Source organism: Semicossyphus pulcher, unplaced genomic scaffold (assembly GCF_022749685.1).
Source record: "Semicossyphus pulcher isolate SPU_LCO1_2020_fin unplaced genomic scaffold, fSemPul1.0.p SCAF_19, whole genome shotgun sequence".
In the NCBI taxonomy this organism is placed as follows: Eukaryota; Metazoa; Chordata; class Actinopteri; order Labriformes; family Labridae; genus Semicossyphus; species Semicossyphus pulcher.
The window spans coordinates 17,594,513-17,620,061 of NW_027211692.1; the positions used below are offsets into that span (position 1 = coordinate 17,594,513).

General features: G+C 41.2%; 2 protein-coding genes across 2 annotated transcripts; one reads left to right on the plus strand and one right to left on the minus strand.

Moving 5' to 3' along the window:
• Positions 1-654: 654 nt before the first annotated feature.
• Positions 655-12,218, minus strand: aasdhppt (aminoadipate-semialdehyde dehydrogenase-phosphopantetheinyl transferase). The gene is made up of 7 exons (XM_069668908.1): positions 11,886-12,218; positions 11,634-11,747; positions 11,101-11,224; positions 10,210-10,331; positions 9,199-9,360; positions 1,973-2,041; positions 655-1,338 (listed from the first exon to the last, which is right to left on the minus strand). The coding sequence occupies exons 1-7, from the start codon at positions 12,027-12,029 to the stop codon at positions 1,171-1,173; spliced, it is 903 nt and encodes a 300-aa protein (XP_069525009.1). The 5' UTR covers positions 12,030-12,218; the 3' UTR covers positions 655-1,170.
• A 112-nt stretch (positions 12,219-12,330) lies between these two features.
• On the plus strand, positions 12,331-20,917 carry msantd4 (Myb/SANT-like DNA-binding domain containing 4 with coiled-coils). Its single transcript, XM_069669037.1, has 5 exons — positions 12,331-12,353; positions 14,233-14,419; positions 16,309-16,404; positions 16,512-16,811; positions 18,841-20,917. The coding sequence occupies exons 1-5, from the start codon at positions 12,331-12,333 to the stop codon at positions 19,600-19,602; spliced, it is 1,368 nt and encodes a 455-aa protein (XP_069525138.1). The 3' UTR covers positions 19,603-20,917.
• Positions 20,918-25,549: the final 4,632 nt, after the last annotated feature.

The window sequence follows — 25,549 nt, forward strand, 5'->3', positions numbered from 1 at the left end:
TATCCTGCAGCAATGACCTGATATGTTTATGTACAGACCTCTAACTTAATGTCCTTCTATGAGTGCATGGGAGGAACCATATTAGTATAGGTTGCAATTTTTATCTGACATCGAGCAGAAACAAGGGTTAAACCTGCAGAGTGACACTGCAACCAGGACCGGTCCTCGAGCAAGAGAGAGAGAGAGAGAGAGAGAGAGAGAGAGAGAGAGAGAGGAGGGTGCAAAAATGGACTGCAGAGAAAAAGAGAGAGCGAGAACGCAATGGTCAACTAAATGTCCTGGACTAAAATAGACTCGCTACCAGATGGAGAGACCAGATAACATAGAGGAAGAGACGAAGGAGAAAACTCGTGCAAGATAAGAGGGTCAGAGTTACTTGGCTGTATGGAGGAAGTGAGAAAGACGCACGAATCACAAGCACCACACACATAACACATACATGCACATATCGGGCTGCAATATGGCGGAAATCTATGTATTTTGCTTGGCATCATTAACTGGGTCGACTGAATCTTACAATAAATATGAATATTGATCAATTATAATAGTGAGTTATGACCCAGCTCAATCTGCACATGTGCTGCAGGAAGAATGAGAGGACACACAGAGGAGGGAGAGAGCAGGGCTGGACACTTTGTCTTGCTTTGTATTGAACTCACAATAACGGCTGGAAAAACAAGGCTAAGGAAAGAAAAGTAAAACAGACAAAGAGCCCTTGGAAAGACAAAGAGGAGCTCAGAGCATGAACTTGGACATTATTCTGAAATTACATAATCTGTATTGTTTTATTTTGTTTAAAAAAAAAGACATCACAGTGTGAAGAGAAGCTAATTCATACCACAGGATATGGATTTAATGGTAAAAAATAAATGTTTGAATGTACTGCACAGTATTTCTGTAGGTCTGTTTCCGGTGTGCACATATTTGTTTTTATGGAGTTATTCTGACTCTGGGATCTGACGATAGCAGGTGTCAGATGCTGTATGGATTCTGAAGTCCTCTGAGACAAACCTGCGATTTTCTGGCGCTATAAATAAACTCAAGCTCGACTTGACTCAACTTTCTTTTCTGGCACTTCTGAAAGGTGAGTATGTGTGTGTGTGTGTGTGTGTGTGTGTGTGTGTGTGTGTGTGTGTGTGTGTGTATGTGTGTGTGTGTGTATGTCAGGTGTCAGTGTGATGTGTGTGTTTCGCTCTGTCTCTGTGGAGCTTCAGCCTTCTTCTCGAAGCTGTCCCAGTAGGCGGGGTCTTCCTGCGTCAGAGGGGAGGCCGAGGCGATGAGGTCGCTGAACGACAGCAGCGTGAATGTGGTGGGAGGAGGAAGAGATGGACGAAGAGGCTGAGGGGAAGAGAAAGAAGAAGTGTTACTAATAATATATTTTATTATCAGACAAGCAGGTGAAGAAAATAGAGTACTTTTTAGATCTCTTATTTATTTATTTAATGTTGTTTGTATAGAGAAGTATGAAGCATGTAAACCGATGCCATGCACAACAGTATTTATAGCCTAAGCTAATTTGCAATGCCCGTCCCTAGATGGGCTTTTAATACACATGCAATCACAACAAATACACAAGGCATATCTCGCTCTTAAGCTGCTAAATGTGCGATCTTGTTCAACAGCTTGTTCAAAACGGTGTCTGTCTGGTGTTTTGTGATGAGCGGCTGCAGAATCAGGTGATCTCCTTTCACATCAAAGAGAAACACGAAACCCCCTGAACGCTTTTTAAAACCTTCGCAGGAGTGATCTACAGGTGTACTGCAGGATGTTAAGTATACCGTGACATCATTGTTGGGGGTGGTGAAGCACAGAGAGCAGTGAAACACCACTTTTTTTAGCCTGGTATTAATTTACACAGAAAACTGTGCACCTTTGTAAACGTCCCTTTACTCATACATACTGAAAAGAATAGTCAGTCATTCAGTAAGAACAAAGCAATGGTCAGATGTTGAAGATGTAAATGTTTCCTTACTGTTGAGCCTGGTTTGTCCTCTGGTCCAAGTGCTACAGCAACATGATGATCAGCATCCAGCAAGCTCTCCTGCAGGAAAACCCACATGTAAACAAGCACACATCAGAACATGTAAATATATAGCCTGCCTGTCATACTGAATAACAACAATCACCTTTACGTTCATTTAAATTCAGAGCATAGTGTTATATAAATATTTAGTGCTATAAAAAAAGAGCAAATACTATATGACAAATACTTCATATGTGCATCTTAAGCATACCCTCATTCAGATATTCACTGTGAATCCATCTGCTTGTGTTTAAACTACTAAATATATGCATGTGAATATCTACTATCTGTTTGCATGATTTCGAAGGATAGTGAGTGAAGGTTCAGTCAGATAAAAACTGCATTAACAAATCACACAGCGCTTTCTGAGCACAAACAGGAAACATCAATCTTAAATATATTCACAGAAATCTGTCAATGACTAGAAGTAAGCTAAAAATCCAGTCCAAAGCATGAATGATTAATACATGTTGCTATATCAGATTCATATCCAGTTTTTTCTTCAGTTCTTCACTTTTTGCCTCCTTACTTTAATAGAAAGTGTGCTTTTGATGACATTACATCACATATTAACATTTTCTTGCAAGTCATCTAGATGACTCTGAACTGTTCTAAGAACACAAATTGAAAGGTAAAATGGTTAGAAAATGTGTCCGCTCTTTAACTTTTCTATTTGTGTTTCAATTCACCATATAAACATGCAGCCATTCCTCTGACATCACGCTCAGGGTGGAAAGCTCCAATACTGTTGTTATATTGTACTAAGGGAATCATTATCATTTCATAACTCGATAAATGACCAACTGAAAAGACAATTCATAGTGACATTTCGTAGGGAAATCTTGCCATATTTCAAAATAAATCTGATTATCCATTAGCTACCTTCAGACAATAGCTAATGCTAGCATTTAAGCACTTTCTAGATGACACTGTCTTAGCTACCTTCAGACAATTGCTAATGCTAGCATTCAAGCACTTCCTAGGTAACATTACCTTGGCTACCTTCAGGTAATAGCTAATGCTAGCATCCAAGCATTTTCTAGATAATATTACCTTGGCTACCTTCATGTAATAGCTAATGCTAGCATCCAAGCACTTCTTAGATAACATTGCCTTGGCTTCCTTCAGACAATGGCTAATGCTAGCATTCAAGCACTTCCTAGATAACATTACCTTGGCTACCTTCAGACAATAGCTAATGCTAGCATCCAACCACTGTCCTAGATAATATTGCCTTAGCTACCTTCAGACAATAGCTAATGCTAGCATTCAAGCACTTTCAGATCAGTGGTTCCCAACCTGGGGTCCGGGCCAGGGGGGGCCCAAGGTCGTTGGGGGTGCGCGAGGCTTTGTCTGCACTGAGGTTGTTAAGATTAGTTGCACGTTAAATATAATCATTAAAAAAGCACTTACTTTAAAATCAAAAGTCTGTTCAACTATTAAAAAATATGTTTTTTTGGTCCTCATTCAAATATAGCAGCTACTTTGTGGGCCACACCTCTGTGATTGGTGTTAATTTCTGCCAATAAAGATTTGGAATGAATCACTTTATTATTTTGGTGTACGTGTGTCTGGGCTAGGGGGGCTCAGCCTTTTTTAGATACAAGCAGCGGGGGGGCTCCAAGGAAAAAAGGTTGGGAACCACTGTCCTAGATAACATTGCTTTAGCTACCTTCAGACAATAGCTAATGCTAGCATTCAAGCACTTCTTAGATAACATTGCCTTAGCTAACATTACGTCAGCTAGTTAGTACGGTAACTAGTTATTTGTTTCAAGCTAGCAATGTTAGCTCGGATTTCAATCGTATTCTGTAAAACAAACAGTAAAGTCAGCTTTTAGCCCCTTCATAGCTAGCAATAATATTATCTAGTAAATAACTCAATGCTGACGTTAGCTGTTGTCTGACTGTAGCTAATGGGTTAACAAATATGTTGTTTATCTTGAAATATGACCAGATTTTCCTCCAGAGTTTGGTTTGTGTAGAGGGGTTAGTTACAGTGAAGTTGCACAGAAAGAAGCAGAATGAAAAACAATTGAAGGATAGAAATATCACATTTAAATTTGGATATACTCTCATTTTGCTGTGAGAAAGAGGACTGTAACGGCTTTGTAACATTCTAATTTAAATGTTTATTATTGTGTGTGCTTTTGTGTTTGTGTCTCCAGCGCGGCCGTGATTACATCACCAGAGGTCAGCAGGAAGTAATAAGTCTCATAGCTGCTCCCTGATCTAGCAAATGAGCACGCAGTGAGCCAGAGGACACGCGGTCAACAGCCCCACTGCTCCTCTTGTCTCTCTGTTAACACTTGGAGCTCTGAGCGTGTCCGTCTGTGTATGAGACAAATCCCAAAAATCGATTACGTTCGAGTTCATTTGACCTCAGAGGGTCACTGCAATCATTCACTGATCACAAATAATGATGTGTGTCGCTGTTCCTCAAGGCATGCTGGGATATCACAAGCTTCAATGAGGTGTGGGAGTGCAGTCTATCTTTATCTATCTCCATCTATCAATTAAGGTTGTTTTTTGGGATTTTTAAATTTTTTTAAATTTTCTTAACTTTCTTGTTTTTGTAGTCGCTGTTAGTTAGTATTTTGGCTTTTTGTTAATTTTATCTGTCCATCTATTTACAAATCGGTTCATCGTTCCAGCCATCAATTTTTTTTTAAAAGTTTTTATTATGTAGGTTGTTCAATATTCAATATTCAAGATTAGAAGGAACGGATGTTACAATCCCTGGAGTTTCAGAACTACAATTGCCAGAGTGCCGTTGTTCTTGGAGGTGCCCAGTAGATGCTACCATTAAGACACATCTTCATTTATGAACCTCGACACAGGTGTTTTGGCCTTTTACCACAAGACACCCTCAGTCGATGTGGCCTGCCTCAGGCCTATCAGGCCTAGGTGTGTGGTAATGTTAGCATCCAGATGGTCACTCGGGAGCCCAGATGGGATCTCTTCTTTTCAGCTCCTTTCTGCTGCATTGGCAAGGGCTTTAACTGCGTTCCTGTGGGCCTGTCCTCTGACTCCCACTTCCCAGAGGGACCTTGTGGTTGAAATGGCAACAAAGCCTCTGCAAGCCACCTCCACTGGACGCACATGAACATCCCAGCCATGTTCCTCAGCTTCAGCTGCCAGGTTGATGTATCGTAGCCTCCTCCACTGCATCCTCCCATGCGGTCACTTCCACAGTAAATGCACGCCGGAAGGAATTAGACCACAGGGCAAGATCTGGTCTCAGGTTGGTCGCTGCAATCTTGGATAGGAAGCGGAGTCTTGATCTACTCGCATTTTGCATGAGTCAGGAGGCGAAGGGGGCGGTGCCCTGTTTCCGTCCTTCTTGAATAAAAGATGATAGGTGAGGGAAAAATATGTGTGTTTTGGGAGGTATGGCATTGATGGCTACTCTCCTGCACTCCAGTTCAACTGCCAAGCACTTCAGGAATTGGTTGTGTTACCATGTGTATCTGCCTTGGGTCAGGCTGGACTTACACCAAACTAAGATGTGCTTGAATGTCGCTGAGACCGTAAACAATGGGCAGGCTGGATTCTCCCCCAGCCAGAGGTTAAGGTTGAGTTAATGACCAGCACTCATGTAGGCATTATGTTATATGAATGTTTTATAACCCAGCATTTTTACCATTGTATTCCATTATTATACTCATATCTAGTTTTTACTCCTATACTTGTTAGGGAACAAAAGTTTTCTATAGATGATGAATATAAATGCATTTATTCAATTCTTTGACTTTTGCTCAGTGTAGGATTATTATAGAACTGTTGTTGATATGAACTTTTGATGCAAGATGAAATGAGATTTATTTTTCTGATGAGTCTTGGCATTAGGAAAAAGTTTATTTCAATTTGTGCTAATTATTTTCTTGATTATTAATCCTCTAAAATTTCACAATAGGGTTAAAATCCTATACACCTTGTGCACAAGGTAATGTCTTCAGACACCTTGTTTCGTCTGATCAACAGTTATTAAGAACTATATAAAGCAAGGTTTCCCAACCCCTGGGCCGCGGACTGGTACTGGGCCTTGGGTCGTTTAGTACCAGGCCGTGAAACCCAATAGGTGTCTGTCATTCCAAACATACACAGATTCAGAATCGTCGCATGGGCTGTGCGAAGTGTGCAACCGCACAGGACCTTGCGTCTGCAGCAACACTTCAAAAGTAGCCAAATCTGCTGGAAAACCGCAGCGAAGCCTTCGCATCCCATGACGTGATATGAAACTTTGTTTGATCATGCAGCCTGATGCCCCTCTACAGCTCTGTGCTATCAGTGTAATCAGGGGCAGGACATGAGAAACACACACAGATCGGTGTGCTCACTGCTCTGCATGATTATAAACTGCTCAAGCAATTTCGCCAAAATGCTTGTAGATTCTGGATCATCTCTCTCTGACCCGCACCGTCTCTCCTTCTGGTCGGATCGTCCCGTATAAACACCCTCAAGTTGAATTTTAGATCTAGAACGGATTGTTAGCGGTTAGCATGCAGATGTCTATTTATAGAGATTAATAAAAAGCTTTATCATCATCAGATATCTGCTGATGGGAGCTGGAATGTCATTACAGTGGATTACATTCCGCCTGCTTTTGCTCTCCACACAGACTTTACAGTTTTTCCTGCATACGCCGCAGCCTGCTGATACGTGATTGGTCAATATTACTCGGACTACAAGCGGACTACAAACAGAAACAAGAACACTTGACATCCCTGCCTGTAAAAAGAGATTATAGTAATTGGAAATAAACCAGCTGCAAACGAGAGTGGAGGGTTTGTTTTACACCCATATAACAAAATAGGGCATCCATTTTCCTCCTCATTCCATTTTGCTCCATTGATTCTTGATACACCTATTCACCATTTGTGCCCACCTAACAAATAACAACATTTGTAAAATGCTTTCACTTCACTTCGCTCCATAAACTACAGGAACAAAAAGAGGACAAATGCATTGCCATCCACCTGCAATTGATATAAGGGAGCTGTTATTCAACGGTGTGAAAACCCGGACACTAAAACAGCATTAAGCCTCCACGACCCCGAGAGGCTTAGAGAGAGGAGACGTAACATCAGGCTTTTCAAAGCAGTGGTAACCTTTTAGCAGTCACTTGTTAATCTCTCCGCCACCGGGCATGGAGGAAAGAGTGAGGGGAGGAGGGGAGTAGAGAGGAAAAACACGGGGGGCGGAGGAGTGGCGAGGAGGCGAAAGAAGAGAGAGCAGGTACAGGAAATTGAAGGAAGAAGGGGAAGAGAGAGAAGGGATATTGGAGAACACATCAAAGGAGAGAAGTGGAGAGGAGGTGAGGAGATACGACATGAAGTGGAGAGGAGCAGAAACAAGGAGATGAAATGGACAATAGAAAGGGAGAGGACCCCCCGATGCAATCTCCTGTGTGTATATGTCTGTAAGACCACCTGTGATTCACTTTGCAGATGCTTTCAAGGGTGGCGGCCACTTGGGAACGGAGCACGGAGCACCCCACTGAAGAGCTGAAGTGCTTTGTCCTTTGAACCACTGCTTTAAAGCTCATTGATCTCCTAAAGGCTGCGTCAAACTGGTTCCATACATGTTCCTGCTCTAAAATGTGCCATAGGACCTGTAGGAAGTATTTATCAAGATCTATCTATCTAACAATCTATGTGAAGTAAAAATAGAATACATTTGGTCTGAAGGAGATGCTCAGAAATTAAAATTCGAAAGAATTTATGTCTATCAAAATATTCGTACACTATGCTTACTATATATAATAATGCAGCCTGGCTCTTATTAAACTCTATTTTTCTTAAAGGTACAGTTCAACATTTTTTCAATTCCCTATTTCGCTTTTATCTCCAAGGGATTGTAAAACACCAAATTTTGGTTCTATGTGGTGGAAGCGTGGTTTAACCAGTAGAAACCAATGACTGTATATAACGATGGACGACGCATGTCCATATGCTCTCATTGTACAAAAGTGAAGCCAAAATACCCCCAGAGACAGACGCTGCCATCTTGCTGTCACGTTTTTTTGGAGCCAGAGACTGCACAGAAGGGATCAGCGAGTGGAGCTGCAGTTACAATGTCACACCCCTTCCGCTAACCAAAACACACACTTAACTTACCAAAAAAACCCTGCATCCCCCATGTTGTCATATTTAGCCTATTATTTATATATTCACAGATATGTAAACTTCAGTGACTGTAGTGATTGTTTTAGTTACGTCTCCACTCGCCGTTCGTCCTCTACTCTAATCCAGATCAGATCGGCTGCAGGAGCCGTATTTGTCAACAGAGCTGTGAATCATCCTTTTTACAGCATCAAATAACTAATTGAAAATAAACTTGTCAGAAAAAAGAACACTTGGACATAAATCAGCATGATAAGAACTAACTTTCATGACATGACTTGTGTTTTGATTTTATAGTTTGACTCATGTCCCATCTGTTAACATGGAGGAGGCGGGCTTTATCACCTATACTGCAGCCAGTCAGCAGGGGGCGCCCGAAATGTTTTGGCTTCACTTTTAGGGAGCTGTCATGTCGTCCATCTTTTTATACAGTCTATGTGTGAGTTGTAAAGTGTTAATTAGTGAGCTGTTACCTTCTGGAGGGCAGATTCTGTTTTCATGCTTTATGCTAAGATATGCTAACTGTCTCATTGCTGTAGCTTTATATTCAATAGACAGACGGGAAATGGGTATATCTCTTCTCATCTGTCTCTTAACAAGAAAGCAAATAAGCACTTTTCTGAAAATGCTTGATTGTTCCTTTCATTGTGCTCAAAACAACTTTTTGCAAATCTAATATGTGACAACATAAAACAGTGAAATCCAACAGAGAAGAAAACCCCACAGAATCTTAATCACGCTATAATATTAGTAGATGTCACACAAAATAAGAGGCTGTGATAAAGTGGAAAACACTTCAGACTGCTTTCAAAGCAATGCAACCTTTTCGGAGTAAACTGCTGTTAACACAAAAACCCGTCAGTGAAATCTTCAAATGCTTTCATGCCTAATCTGGAAATAAACAGAGTCTTGTCTATAGTCTGTTTTGGTCTTTTATTTTTATCACTGCTCAAAAGATGCACAAGAAAGACTAAAACTGTCATTCATAGATATCTTGGTACTTGGATGTGCTTCCTTCCTACTCTACACACCTCCCTTCAAACAGACCTACTTCAAATATCCAGTCCTCTTCTTCTTCTTCGTCTAGCTGCATCCTGGTCTGGTTCAGTGCTCGCTCCTGTGTGAGCGGGTCAGAGGTCAGGTGAAACTCCGCCCGTTGCAGGTTGAAGCCCAGACCTGTGCCGATGGCTTTGATGAAGCTCTCCTTCAGGGCCTTGAGGGAGAAGGAAGAAACACAGTCAGTTATGTGCAAGTAATACTAATGACATGCAAAAAATTAACACAGGCACATAATGAAAAAGGACTTGTGTGTGTCTGACAAAGCTGAGAAGGACAGTTTGTGTGTGTGTGTGTGTATTTTGGCTTAGTAGCACAATAACTTAAAACCACAACAGATGGGAATCTTTGCACACATGTATAACAGTGTGTATACAAAAGAGATACTTTGTGTGTGTGTGTGTGTGTGTGTGTGTGTGTGTGTGCGTGTGTTCAGCCAAAACCCTGCTCAGCAGCCAATGAGCCACAATAACAGTATTACAAGGCTAATCTCCATGGCAACCGTCGAACTCTGCCATTACTCAACAGTGTGGTGATGATATCAGAGCTTGACGTCTCTGTGCCACCCTCTCAATCTCACAACGTCTTTACTTAGCACCAGCGTTTCTGTCGCCGTCCATCTGTGTGTGTGTGTGTGTGTGTGTGTGTGTGAGTGTGTGCGTGTGCGTGTTTGTAAATATATGAAAGAATACATTTACAAAAATGCAGAAAGGAAAAATAAAAGAACTATTGTGTATCTGTGAGGATTAAATACTGACAAAGAAAAGGACAGAAGGTGAGAAAACAATAAGAAAACTGAGTTCACACGTGTGTACAAAATGTCCCAGTGTGTGTCTGTATGTGTGTGTATGTGCGTCTCAAAGGCCATCAGCAATGTTTTTTTCTCCCTATATTTCCTTCACACACATGCGCAAAAACACATGCGCAAAAAAACCCCCAAACATGGCTTGTGGGGTCCAGCAGCGATGCAATGTGACGACAGGGGTAGTATGGTTGCCATGGTTACCCAGTGGCGGTAGAACGCGGCGAGCTGCTGGTGCTCCGAGTCGGCTGATTGGATGGCGCTCCACTCGTGCGCTGTAAACTGACGAGTCATGATGCGGAAAAACTCCGGCACAGAGCTGCTACCTGGAGGGGGGGGGAAGAGAGGAACGTGGGGGAGGGAGGGGAGGAGAGGAGAGAAGAGGAGAGGAGAGAAGTGAGGGCAAAAGAACGAAGGATGGAGATGCAGAGAGAGGAGAAAGACAAGGACAGAAGGAAGAGGAAGGGGCAAGCAGAGAGAGGTGGGAGGAAGATGGAGGTAGACGTCAGGTAAAGCAAGAGCTCCAAAGAATAACCAAACATGCTCTGTTTTTTATATCAGTGTGGTTTGTTTCCTCTTGTAGAAACATTTCATTAACACCACAGATTTGAATGTGACTGTGACACACACACGCACACAAACGCGCACCAAGCCAGCCTTGGCCTTGACTTTTTACATACACAAGGCAACAGTGGCCCCTTGTGGCCATGTTAGAGAATACATAAGTAATACCAACTTTGCCTTATGCAGGTGATTTCTTTTGACTATGCTCACAGATTTGACTGTGATGAATAAATCATTATAAGTATGAGATGTTGAAAATACACAGCTGATACAGATTATTGCATTTTGATCCATAAATATTGCCTTGCCTTGTAATGCCTCCCTGAATATGAACATAACAGAAGAAGAGAGACAGGCAATCAAAACTAAACCTTTTCCATTGTTCTAATCTACATGAGATCTGCAACATTTGTCTGCTTCTGTGACCCAAAGTCAAAGTACTTCCTAAGTTTAAATGATGATCTGCAGATTTCAGTTTATATGTAAATACTTATTAATAACAATGCCATATCTGTTAATCTCAATATTTACCTGGCATGGTGGTCTTCATGACATCCACTCCCACCTGCATCCCCTGCTCTGCAGCGAGCACTGCGTAGTCGCCCTGGTGTGACACATTGAAACTCCAGGCTAGGGGTTCGGGGCATGAATTGATCTGGGCGCATAAAGCAAGACAGTAATGAAAGTACATTTTAAAATTCTTTAAATGAACATGGGAAAATCAAGGAGTCAGGTCAAAGTCCAGTATCATTTATTAAAAGACTTAATCATTGTCTTGTGACCATCACTAGCTGATCCACTGATAAGCATATTAGTATAAACTTTGTTCAAACTAACAGAACTTTTATTACAGCTCTAGAGTCAGCGAAAGTTTTCAAAAATACCCATATTTAGGAAATACACTAACCATCTAGAATAGTTTTCAATAAGTGTAAACATCATATAGGTTAAATGTAAAGTTAGAACAACATAATACAAGACATCGTGTATATGTAAATACTGCTAGGCAGAGTGGCTTACTTTGATTACTGTAACATATTTTAAGATGGCAATTAGGTGTGCACCTTCAGTGGGGCTGCCAGGTAAGGTTTCCCTTTCGGTGATCGCTCCAGTCTGATCTCTGACCAGGGGATCCCCATCCTCTCACACACAAATCTCCTCAGCAACAACCGGCCAGCCTGATGGGGTAACGGAGTAGAAAACAGTCAGTGTATTACATAGGGTTATCTTGTGGAAAAGAAACGATGCTAGGTGGAAGTGCGATAAGTCGACATGCAGAAAGTGACAGAAGCCAAAGTTGTTTCGGTGAGGCTCACCATGGCTGATTTAGCATCTTTGGCAAACACAAACTGTCCTATCCTGTCCTTCTCTTCCCGCTGAATGCAACGAGCCGCAAAAAGCCACTCAGACCTGCTTGGTGTCCACGACCCACAGCGAAAAGCCCACCGTACAGAGCCCATCTCCTCATCTCTGGACCCCTCCACAACCTTAGGCTGCTCAAAAGTTTGTTAGTGAGCTAACGTTAGCATCGAGGGTTAGCAGATAGATTTCGGCTGACAACAAAACCGAAATGTTAAATCTCGCACATTAGGTTTTTTAAGGCACATAAACCGTTAACCGATGGCTGCTAATGACAAGACTACACCAAAGTTTCCCTGTGTTTACAATTGGGACTTGACAGCGTTGCACATGCCCGGAAGAGCCCGGCGAGATTCAATGTCGTCATAAGTGGGCGCGGTGGGGGATTGACCAATCGGAGTGATGAGAACAGTGCGCAACCAACGGTACCTTCAAAGACTCCGGGGAGTATTGTTCATACAGCAAACCGCGTTAAGAGGTCAATAAATATGTCTGTTTTATGATACATTAGATGATATATTTTAGAGGGAATTCTTTGGAGCTGTGTAACTGTAAGGATTGTAAATCTTAACCTTCCGAACGTAAACGTAATATCTCTTAGAAAGGCTACATCCTTAATAATAATTTACTTTACTTACTTCTGTATCAATATGGCAAAGGTTATGCTTTGCTCCTTGAAAAAGCGAAAAGTTAACTCTACTATAGCATTTCTCTATTTTTTGTTTTTAAAAAATCCACCCTACTGGCACCTAACGTGTCGTATTTACAGCTCGAACTATTAGAGTCACTATTTCCGAGTTATCCTTGAAAGCAGCATTAAAATTGTATCCTTTGGATGTTGTTTTGATTGCAGAACATCTGTGAGCGTAAGGTGAGTTTTATTCACAATATATTACAGATAATGTTAAAATGAAGACGGTGGTTGTAGGGTGGGCAACCCTCAAGACTGAATTACATTTCCCGATGTTCATGAGGAAATTGTGTTGTACCCGTCTGGTTAAAAAAACACACGAAGCGTACTATTGCTCTAAAAAACGTTATTTTAATAAGAAAAAAGAGATGCATGGAGGATGACCTAGAAGCACAAATTTATTTAGAGTCAGTTTTTCTGTATGTGGGCTATCAGGATAACGTACATGTCATATATGCGCAATTATATTGCCTCTACTTCTGTATATTTTACTATATTTTAAACATATGCCATAGATAGTATGTGACATATGCATCTGGTAGGTATAGGAGAGGTTATAACCTTCATGTAAAGGGTTTATGTGCTGCTGGAAAAAAACGGAAGCATTAGCAGTATGGTAGCATATTAACCATGCTTACTATGACCTCAAAATCTGCATGCAGGGGTGTTTGAGTTAATGAGAGATCTGTTACTCAGGTTTAAAATGATGAAATATGTTAAAGATGATTCTCCTACTGTGATTCATAAAAAAACCTACATTTCCTTCAAAGGTTTCCACTTCAGAAATACCAAAAATGCTAGACATGTCTGTTTGTTTCATCAAGAAGAACCAGAGAATATGATATAGCCTATAGTATGTACTTCAGCTCTATTTTGTTACTCCATAATATAATTCTACTGCCCATTTTTTCTGTCTTTACTGCACACACTGTAGGCTACCACTAGTCCTATAACATCTCCCTATATCCCTCAGATTTTGGATATACTTTAGAATTTAGGCTTTATTCTAATAACACACATCTGCTCTCTGTTTCAGCTACAGGAAGTCTTCAGAACACCTTAAGCCTATGATGCGTCTCTACCTGTGTGAACTTGCCTGGCAGCCGTCCAGACCAGGAAACAAAGGTGTAAAAACCTGCAAGTCTTGTCTCAATACTTTGTGGCCTTAGCTACATCAAATCACAGCCTTAATCAAGGCATAATCTCTCCTTCAAGTGGGAGTTAAGGAAGGCTTTTCCTGATTAACTCCTCCAGTCAACCAGCTGTCACCTTTTCAACTACATAGACTTGTTTCCACCTTATATCTCCACAACTTCAAGTCTCACATGCCGATGCACAGAGCCAGCCTCTAGTGTAACAGCTGGGATCAGTCTCCCAGGTGGAAAACTTCACAGGGACTGACGGATTTCTCCCTGATGAAAACTGCTGTGCTTTTGAAGGGAAGGTGCACTGTGAGACATGGCCTAACCTTTACAACAAACATCTACATTTCTCTCCATCAGAGGACTGAGCCCCACCTTCACTCTGACCTGTGATCCATCTCTCTTTATTTTTTTCATTTTTCTCCTCCATAGTTTCTCCTCTGTCTCTCTTCTTGGTTTATTTGTTCCTAGTTGTCTCTCCCCTCTGTTTCTCGCTCTCTGTTTCCGGGGTTTCTGTCCCCTCCTTGCTGTCAAGCTGGAGTTCCTGCAGGTGAAGCATCTGAAGAGGAAGAGGAAGAGCAACTACAGTGTGAGAGAAACACAGACTCTTATCCGGGAGATCCACAAGAGGAGGGAGGTGCTGTTCTCCAGGCAGCAGGTACAGCTTTCTTCTTGTACACCGATAGATTAGTACATCTATACTAAGAGCTAATAATGTATAATAATACGGTAAGAATTCGTCCCACAATAGTACCACTACTTTGTGCTGCTAACAAATAAGGCTACTAGGCTGTTGTGCAGGCGACTCTGTATGTTTATGCAGAATATGATGATGTGTTTCAAATGCCACTGATGCATATACTAGACCTGCTAATTTATTGTAAAAAAAAAAAAAGTGTTGACAGAAACCGTTTTTCCTGTTATCTCGCCCCTCTGAAGCGTGAGCCAAGTTGATCAAATAAACAGCAGCATAATCCAATTAGGGAACGCTCCTGTCACACCCAATAAGCAACTTCTTCCAAGTCTTTAATCTAGTCTAAAATATGTGAAACAAAGTTACAAACCAGTTGTTTAAGGTAATGTAAAAATACACACAGTTATATGGCATGTCTGGCTTCTACACCACGTAGATGGTCATCCAAAAAGACGATCTGGCCTAATCAGTCATCCACATTCGTGGCACATTATCGTCTTTTTACATGCATCAGTATCAGTGTACACAATGTTTGCTAAGTAAACCGAAGTGCAGTACAGACATGCTAAAATATGTTTTAAATTACTGAGAAGATGTATAAGATAAGATAAAATAAGCTTTATTCATCCCCTAAAGGGGAAATTTACTCGTTACAGCAGCTCACAAAACAGGCCAATTACTAAGTTTTTTATTATTATGTACTCAAGTAATAAAAAAGACAAAAAAATATTTAAAAAATATGACAATATAAATAATAACAGCAACAAAATAATTCAAACACTATTCGCACTATGTACACATTTTTCCTCGTTGAAAGATATTCAGGGGTTATTTTTCTGCACAGAAAATAGTACAGTAATTTTTTAAAATCAAAACACAGATGGTGTGTAGCATCATTACAATCTGCATTACCTCGATTGTCCACTAGAGAGCACTGACACAGTTCATTTTTCAAATGCAAGATGTCAGTACACATCTCACATCCTTCTCAGTCTACATCTGTGTCACAGTTTGTAAAAATAAATACGATCTTTGCACAGATTTGAGTGTGCGGATGCTTTTTTCATTCATTTCATTATTTTTAGCTCCAGCACCTCAATCAAGTGTGATACCTGGTGAGCTGTGTTTTTTTCTATTTTTGAATCACAGTTTATAAAAATAAAAATACAATAAAGAAAATATTTCAATGGATCCTTGGCCTTAAATGTTTTGTGTTTATGGGAAGAAATGTATTGATGCTGCTCTAAGACTGTCCTTGTTATAAACCAGAGGATCATTTTGCTTTACAGACAAGGCTGCTTTGCTGTACGGAAGCTCTTAGCGGACATGCATCTATATATTATATTCACTCTGTTGATAACAAGTTATTTCTGGTCGTTTTCTCAAGATCTCGGCTTATTTTTCCCGTTATCACGATATAATGACGCGGCACCACCATAACATCAGATGATCATAACTCTGATCCCCAGAGTTGTAAAAGCACAAAACAAGTGTGGGCAATGGCAGCATGGCATGTCCTGGTCTGTTATATCAGTTACCAACCTGTTGTTCTGTTTTCTAGATCGCTGGAAAATTATTCCGTTATCATGAGAAAACAAGCGTTGTTATTTTGAGATAATGGGCCAAATCAATCTGTCATAATGGGAAAACCAGCGTTGTTTTCCTGAGACAATGAGAAAAATAAGTCAAGATCTCGAGAAAATGACCAGAAATAACTTATCACAGGAAAACGGAGTACATAAAAAGTATGGATGCATGTCGGCTAAGGGCTTCCGCAGTTATGTTATATAGAAAACCGACATTAAAATGATATAAGTGTTGCTTCTTCTGTTTTCCTCTTTGTGTGTGAGCAGAACACGGCCATTAACGAGCTGAAGAGACAGGCATGGGAGGAAGTGGCACGAGGTGTCAACTCACTGGGAGAGGGAGAGCTACGCACTGCTGCTGAAGTGTGTTTATTTCTACCTACAGATCATACATTTACATTATTTTACATTTTATCCTGTCTTCACCTCTTACACTCTCTTAATCCTTTCCTTTCTGCTCTCCTGCACAGGTGAAGCGTCGTTACCTTGACTGGAGAGCACTGATGAAGAGAAAGCAGCTTCAGGCCGAGCTCTCTCTCTCCTCTTCCTCGTCCTCCTCTGTGGCCCTGAAGACTGAGTACGATCAGTCGTCCCCAGAGGACGAGGCAGGGTCCCTGGGATCCGGCTGTGACCAGCTGCTTGACCTCTCGGGCCTCCCGAAGGACTGTCACTGCGACTGGCCGGAGCTGGAGGCTCTTGGTGAGCCAAGTGGACAGGCCATGATGGCACCACCGGGTGTGAAGATGGAGGACGACGTCAGTGAATACAGAGTAAGAAACACAGGCTGATGGTGCTACAGTAGTGATTGTGTGTGTCGGACATAAGCTTCTATAGATCCTAATTAAACCCTTTAGAAATTAGCATCTAAATGCAGACTAAAGTATTTGCTCTGACACCGTGATGCTTTTATAACAGAGCTCATATTATTAACACTGTCATAAGAGGAGAATCAGCCTGTATTGACATGCATGTATTCACTAATGTGATAATTAGCTTCATTAAAGTCCTCATCAGCAGAGGTAGTTATATTAAACATACCACAGTGATTAGCCAGCACATTGTGTAGCTCAAGTGGCCCTTGTTAGTCCGACAGAGAACATATTAAATTAAGTGTGTCGGTTAATAAGGATTTAATTTAAACTTGACATTTAAATGTTAGTCTTGGCTGATTGCATTCAGATCTGCTCAAACTGTGAGTCACATATAACAATCCTCCACAATGTCCACGTTATTTAAGTCTTTCCAGCATATTTTTTCATATTATCAGCCACACAATCTACAGCTGATATCATCAGTCTTTTGGGGTGTAAAGTGTTAAGCGTACAACCCTCCAAGAGACAAACTGAGACTACTTTGAAGCTACTATCCCAAACGTTCATCTTGGCCACACCTTAATAAACACTTAAAGTGGTATATGGTATATTTTTGCTGATCTTGTCCTGTACATGAGTAAGTAGTATTCTCTAATGGAAAAAAAATCTTGAAACTTGGTGAACCTTTCCCACGGAAAATGTTAACAAAGGCCCTTCCGGTCTGCAAACTGCAAATCACTTTGTCTGACAACGATATGTCAGCAGTGGTTACAGGCATTAAACATTACTTTTTATAAATAGTCAATCTTCTTGCTGACGGTCTGGTTTGCTTTGGTTGGTCAAATAGAGGCATCTACGGTGGCCCTGAGAGCTCAATGCACAGCAACTTAGGAAAACAAATACAAATACACAAAACACTTCTAGTGGACCAGACGGAACTGCGGGGACTGTTTCTGGGGCACAATAAAAAGTGATGAACCCGACCAAAAAACGCTGGGACATGTTGCCACAGCTTGTGACTCATTTTGGCCATTCGGCAGTGGTGTTGGTAAATGTGTAATGTGTGCTAATATGCTGTACTTGCAGCGTTTTTTCAGTTTGCGGCGTTTTTGTTCTTGCTGCATGCTTTCTAAACGTGTTGTCAAATTGATCATGTTTTCTTAATGTGCTTGTGTTTTGTGTATTTGCACGTGTTTTCTTAAGTTGCCATGCATCGAGCTCTCAGGGCCCCCGTAGGCATCAGTATTATGTTAGTCTGTTTCATAACCAGTCACTTAAAAGCCATAATATGTTTCTACAAAAAAATATATTCAGTAACTTTTGTCACCAAACAACAGTGTACATTTGTAAAGAAAATTGAAGCTGCAGAGTCAAAGGTATCCTGACTCTTTGTCTCTAGTACTGGCTGAGCTAAAAAATAATAGTGGATACTACACATCCCATAATGCAACTTTATGGCATCTTTCGTCAGGGATTTTTTCTGAAGTGGGGCTAAGAATACAGGAGTTTCAAATCTGGTTGAATTAGGCACATATGGTGACACTTGTACTAACAGCAGCATGCTAACTAAAGCTACACTCAGATGCTAGAATGTTTATCGTTGCTTATCAACAACGTCAGTGGCTCCATCTCCTTGTAGGCTTCTCTGTCATTGGCTATCATGGTCTTGCAGGGAACATTTTAACATTATCATTCAAATTTTAAATCCAAAATTTCAAACATGCTTGATCATAATCGAGTCTGCAAAGACTACGAGAGGTTTAGGGCGGGATCAACTGATCGTCGGGGGAAGGTGGTCGGACTGGGTACAAAGTGTCCTAAATCTCATGTAGTCTGAGCCTGGCCTAAGACTTAAGAAAAAGCCTCTAAAGCCATAGAGCTTATTTTTCACAGGCTGATTTGTATTACCTTCCATGATGAGCAAACTTAACCTGATGTTTAAAAATGGGTGTACTGCCCCTTTAATGATCTCTCTCTGTCCCTCTAGCTGGACTGTGATGGCGATGTGGGAGATGGAGAAATAGATGAAGATGACATCCCCTCACTCCTCAGCGACATCGAGTCACGTGGCGAGGGGCATGTTGGGGATGTCTACTCCCAACAAGACTTGAGCATGCTCAGCTCCTCCAAGAATCCGACCTCCACCTTCAGCAGAGACATGCCCCTCGCCGGGGCCCTGATGGGGATGCCAGCTCACGCTCTGAATGGAGTAACCAATCATGACAACATGGGGGCGGGGTACGTGGTTGCTGTAGAGAAACAGCGCTTGGAGCTGGAGAAACAACGCCTGGCGGTGGAAACCGAACGCCTGGCGGTGGAGAAAGAGCGGCTGGCGGTGGAGAAGGAGCGTCTTCGTCAGACGGAGGTAGAGAGGGAACGACTGCAGCTGGAGAAAGAGAGGTTACTGGTGGAGAAGGAGAGGCTGAGGCTCCTGCTCCTCAGGCAATCAGAGCAAGTTGACTCCTCCTTCAACCTGCCGCCGCAGCAAGGCCCGCCCTCGTCCTCCACGCCTTCTTTATCTTCCACCCATCATGACGGGCAGAGGGAGAGAGAGAAAGACAGTAAAGGCTGGATGTCAGCGGTCGATCTGGAGACAGAGAGGCTGAAACTGGAGAAGGAGAGACTGCAGCTGGAGAAAGAGAGGCTGCAGTTCTTCAAGTTCGAGGCGGGCAGGCTGCAGATTGAGAGAGAACGCCTCCATGTGGAGAAAGAGAGAATGCAGCTGCACAAAGATCACCAGGGCCACTGAGGAAAAGACTCAGAATAGAAAAGAGATTTTCACAATTTTCCAGAAGACACTTAAACAAACAAACAGGGTATATGCTGATTTGCATAATCAGCTGCTCACTTGCCAAGTTTCCCCACACATTGGAATTTAGCCAAGAAGAAGGCTGACACAGAAGGCTGGCATATTTACGACCATCATGACAAAGCGGTGCCTTATGACGTCTTCGCAAGCGAGGTGACAGGACAGAAAAGAGGCCATGATAATAAAGATCATGTTTTGTTTAGCACACACAGCTGCCTAGCCCTGGACATGTTTGATTTATAAAGTGTTAACAGCTGTTCAGTGCCCCGGCTAAATATGCTAATGCACAAAACGTGCAAAACATGAAGAGCTGGAGTGCAACACATCCTTACAAGTGTTGAAATGTTTTATAATGGTATATATGAAGGAATGGAATTGTGATGTCTTATTCTGCTTTTATGCACCAGATCAGTGCCAACTAATCTACTGCATGGGTGCTGGTTTATATAACTTTGTTTACAACTTAGAAAAAAGCAAAAAACTTACTTGTACAGAGATTTTTTTATGCTACTTTTGTTTTGCTGTTAAACATTTGTGTTATGTTATATTATAAAATATGGTTTCCATGGTAATGCTTGTGATTTTGTACATGACTTTTACATTGATATTTCACCTTTGCCATTTTTTACAGCAGGTAAAGCAACATTTACAAGGGCTCAACTCAATCCCAGTGTCCCTGTAAGCTGCGACAGCAGGACAGTGAGTCAGTGTGACCCTGAAACTGTTGCCGGTAAATGTAATTCAACCATTTTATTAGTAATACCTGTGCTTTACCACTGCGACATATCAAAATGTCTCGAGTGGAATAAGGAACTTGGATTTATAGACTTGGAAAAATGTGACGAACAGCTATCCTGGACGTTTTGTGTGCATGCGAGAAACTTCCTGATATCCAAAAATATTGGTTATATCATCACAAAATGTAACACATGAAACACTTCAATATACTATTGCAATGTTGTGTTAACACCAGTTTGTCCCTTTAAACATCTTGATATCAGATCACATGACCTGACTGTTTGTGTCACAATTCCTTCCCTGATATGCATATATGTATTTATACTTCTTTTTTATGTTTTTTACTCACTCCTGTGCTTCATTACAGTAAATGTGTAAATAAAGTTTTATTGAGGTAAAGAAATATGACATCCACACAAGATCAGAGATGAATAAAATCAAGCCCCACAGTTCTGCTTTTGATGACCGTCCTCCGCGGTCTCTTTCATGCCTTTATGTTCTGAGCGCTGCCTTTGAAGAGTGATATTAAAAGAGAATAAGACGATGATTACATTTTCTTTCTGTCCTCTGTATTGATGCTCCTCAGGAAGCCCATCAGGGGTTCCCTAGGATCAATGCAGGCTAATAAGAAGAGACAAGCGTTTAAAATCACTTTGAGAGCGTAACTCTGCATCTCTAAAGAGGCGACTTTTGAGGATTTCACTAAAGCTGATGTAACCCAGTGACACTCGTGGCTTTTTTATTTTTTGCGATTCATTATTGAATATTTGATGTGTCATAGAGGCAGGCAAGCATAAAAGTTGAGTTAAACTCTTAACTGAGTAGACACATTTAATATGGGCAGTTTGAGGCGACAATGAAACATCTTTATCTATAAAAAAATCACGTCTGAGTCTCGTGAGCTCCTGCAGATCCTTACACACTCATATTGTATGCATACACACGGGCAGATCGAATCCCAAAGATGACTTCCGTCTAAGGGTTTGTCGTCTGTCTGTGAGATGAAAGCTGTATATAAAATGTCTTTCTTTGAACAGGTATGAAGATCCACTGTATTGTTATGAAAATGGTCCTTCAGCACCGGGAAGCCTGCAGTGAATCTAGTGACTGCTGTGTGGACTGTATGAGACCTGGCAGCTGAGGCCAGAGGTGGAGATAGAACTACTCTAATATTTCCTTTGTAATAAGAATGTATTAATGCCTAATTTACCTAATTAAATCAGACTGTTCAATTTTACAGTTCAGAGCTCTACAGGTTAAATTAAAGAAAAATGGCCGACTATTCCATCGGTGGTACAGATTGAAACTAAATGCTCACAGACCTCAGTCTTGGTACAGCTTAAAGGTCTCTGTCCATGGATCTAGAGCATGTCTGACAGTCAGTTCACTTTCTTGTTCTGAGATTTGAAAAACATTGGATGGACCTTAGAGATGATCTTGGGACTTTGTGAGCAGACTTGCTGCAGAATTTTGAACATTTTTTATTTTACAAGGACTTTTATTTGGCAGTTTAGACAGGAGAGAAATACAGTGGGTAAGTCAACCCTCTGTATCACTCTGGCAACATTTAATGTTAAAATGCTCCCTGTATGACAGTTGATATGAACTACAGTGCTTGTGGTCCAAAAGCAAAAAAGACTATTGGGGAAAAAATCCCTTGCAGAACATGGAAATAACTGGTCTACCACTACCTTAACTGGTTAGTTTGTTTGTGTTGTCGCTTTACGTTGGATCTGAGCTAATCCTTTAAACACCAAAGTCACATAACAATACAAACACACTGACTGATTGAGGCAGTGATAGTCCAGTAACTCCCGTGTTCGACATTGGTAAAATGACTTTTTTTGTCAATTCAACATGGCGGCCATCTTCCTCTGATGTAACATCAGAGTGGGAAGCTAACTGCTGTTATAATGTTGTACTGCCATGTTTCAGCTTTGTAAATCATAGTCACCATTTCACCCCTTCTTGATTGCTCAGTATCTGAAAAGACAATGGATAGTGAAAGTCCCAAGGAACGATCTATTTGATAACTCCTATGTCACATAGAAAAGCTAATGTTACAATTCAGCCACTTCCTGGCTTATATTACCATTTAATAGTGTTAAAAGACACTACAAAGACAATACAAGTAATCTTATTCCTAGCTAATGGTAGTCAGGTAAAGTTACTGTAAGGTTAGCTAGGATTTAACTTATAACGGTAATAGCTAGCAGAAATGTTAGCTAACATAGGAGATGCGTTAATTTCTAGCTAAAATTGGTTGAATGCAAAATTTTCTTTTGTCACTTAGCTGTCAATAAGCTTCCTGGTTCCATTTTTAAGGCGCAAAACTGTTGGTTTTTTTGTCCCTGTTTGAGTACATTACAATACTTATGCGGCTTACATCCTTAGTTGAAACTTAAACATATAGCCGTGTATCATCTGCATAAGGTGTTCTCAAAATATTTAGAGAACTCTTTACGTTGAGGAGGGAACCCGTTATTGTTGTTCCCCTTAGGCATTGGGGTTAAGAGGCTGTCAGTGAGTATGAAAGCACTCGAGGGATATGCAGCTTTTTTTAACCGGATTCATAAAAGTGAACTTGATGTGCATTCATAACGACACAGCTAAAGTCTTTCTCCACCAGCAACCATTATTTCTTCAGACATTTGCAGAGAAGAAAATGACTTGCACTTGTATCAAATTTGATCTAATTTCTCGGGTCATGGTCACTTTGACTCCTGGTTTAACTTAATAAATTGTCATATCATAAGATGAGGAATACTTGGTGGAAAGGCAGCAAATATTTGTTATTCACTTTGGGTGAAAAGATCTGGAACAAATCCTTTGGTTTTTAATCAACTTGTAATCAGTATACTTTAATCGCCTCTTGACTCCTAACCAAAATATTTAGTCACACTTCTTTGAGGGCATTTAAATGAATAAAAATCTAATTTATTGCTTATTTCGTCAGAGAATGATATTTGTATTATTTCAACCCTGCAGAATCACAGCTTTGTGGGTTCATTTTTTCTGTCTCGTGCTTGGTCAGAAGAGTGCATACACTATATGTAAGTATGAACTGTACGTATGTAGAAACACAATCTCAGCAGACTTGAAATAAATATACCACAACACCACCAGCAGCAACAACAACAAATAGGAAATAGCATAGAGGTGAGCTGGGAGGGATTGTGGAATTCAATTTCCTATGCGATCAAAGAAAATGTGAGAGCAGTGGAGGTGTCCGTGGCGGGAGAAGAGCTGTGGAGGAGAAATCATGGTTTGAGATGGATTCCCCTCAGAGACAGATGCAAAAAAAAATGGAGAAATGAGGTATGACAGGGCGGAGGGAGAATAAAGAGAACCAGCAGAGGAATACAGAGTGGGAAAATGAGGAGGGGCGGAACAGAATAGGGGGGATAATGCGGAGCTGAGAGAGGGGAAGACAGACACTGAGAAAGAAGAGATGAAATGAGCCAATGAAAATAAAAAGGTGAAAAGGCTGCTGTCTCTCCGCAGTGAGGATAAAAGAGGCTGATTGAAGGTGTGTGTGTGCGCACGTGTGCAATTGCATGTGAAGGTGCAAGGTTAAAAGGGTGGTGGAACCGCCTCGAAATTGTTATTTTGCTTCATCTTCGGGTAAATGGGAAATACTTGTCAGTAATAACCCAGCGTGGTATGTGAGTGTGTGTGTTTGTCTGTGTGTGTGAGAGTGTGAGTGAGATGGGAAATAATGGCAAATGCTTGTCAGTGATGGCTCTGCATTAGGAGTGTTAGGTCCCCATGGACTGAAAAAAAAGGAGCTCAAATGACAAAATCACAGCAGGATATTTAACCCTGTAAGCGCTGCTTCTACAACAGCAGAGAGTGTGCAGCGTGAAGCTTTACACACACACACACACACACACACACACACACATACAGAGGTGATACACAGAAGGACGCTGGAGAGGCTTAAAGCAGTTCTTGAGGACAGCTCAAAGCTGCTGAGTAATTGATTGGAATTCTGGCTGTGATGTGATAAACCCAGATATATCCTCTCCCACTGCTGTGTTGAAATTTTTCAAGACCCTAATGGGCACAACTATAATGTAAGTGTCCCACTGAGCTTATAAGTAATTTTACAATTTCATTAAAAACAACATTTTCTGACATGCTAGCGGAGTAGCTCTGGGGATGGCGAGTGTAAGTCATTCAGTCCAAATGGAAATATCTCAAACATGCATCGGATGGATTGACATACAATTTTGCAAAGACATTCTGAGGACTGACTCATGGGATCATCACACATTTCCTCCAGTGCCACCACAAGCCGTGGTGGATGAAAAATCATGACAACTATTGGATTGATTGCCAGGAATTTCGGCACACATATTTTACCTTCCCCTTCAGGTATCACTCCAGCAATACCCTGACTTTTGGATAACACCATCATCATTTCAAAATACTAAAACCTTCACACTTTAGTTTAAGTATCGGCCCAGTACATTAAAAGTTAATGAAACATCTTATTAGTCTCCACCTATCAAATGTTAGCATGCCAACATGCTAAACTGTGGAAGTAAAATCAATAAGCATGTTAGCATTACGAGCATGTTGGCATAGTGTTGTTAGAGGGACAGTCAGATATTTAAAAGTGGTTTGTGTGACATACTTACACGGTGTACCTACAGTAGAGTACAGTCAGCAAAGGCCCTGTGTTGAGAAGCCGACCAGAGCCACGACACAAAGGGATGCTGCCGTACACAGGGCCTGAAGCTAAGGCGGCTTTCACATTAGGGACCCGGGCCCGGATCTGAGTACACTTGACCCCAAAGTCCAGTTCGTTTTATTAGTGTGAACACTGTGTACCGTACTCGACACGGTTCGTTGATTCATACCCGGGTCCACTTCAAAAGGTAGTGTCCGGTATGGTTCATGTGTACTCGGGTACGGTACGCATCAGGTGTGAAAAGCTACCGTACCAAACCACGGAAGTTTTTATAATGTCTCCTCCAAAATCCAACATTTTCTCCAAATCATGAATAATAGTAGGCAGCGTGTGAAGGTCAGCTCCTTTGTACGGGCTTGGGATCATGTGATTTGCACGCTTTTCGACACTGGAATAACAACATAAACAATGTCACGTAGTCGATGTTACTCCTCTTCTTCTCCTTGTTTTTGA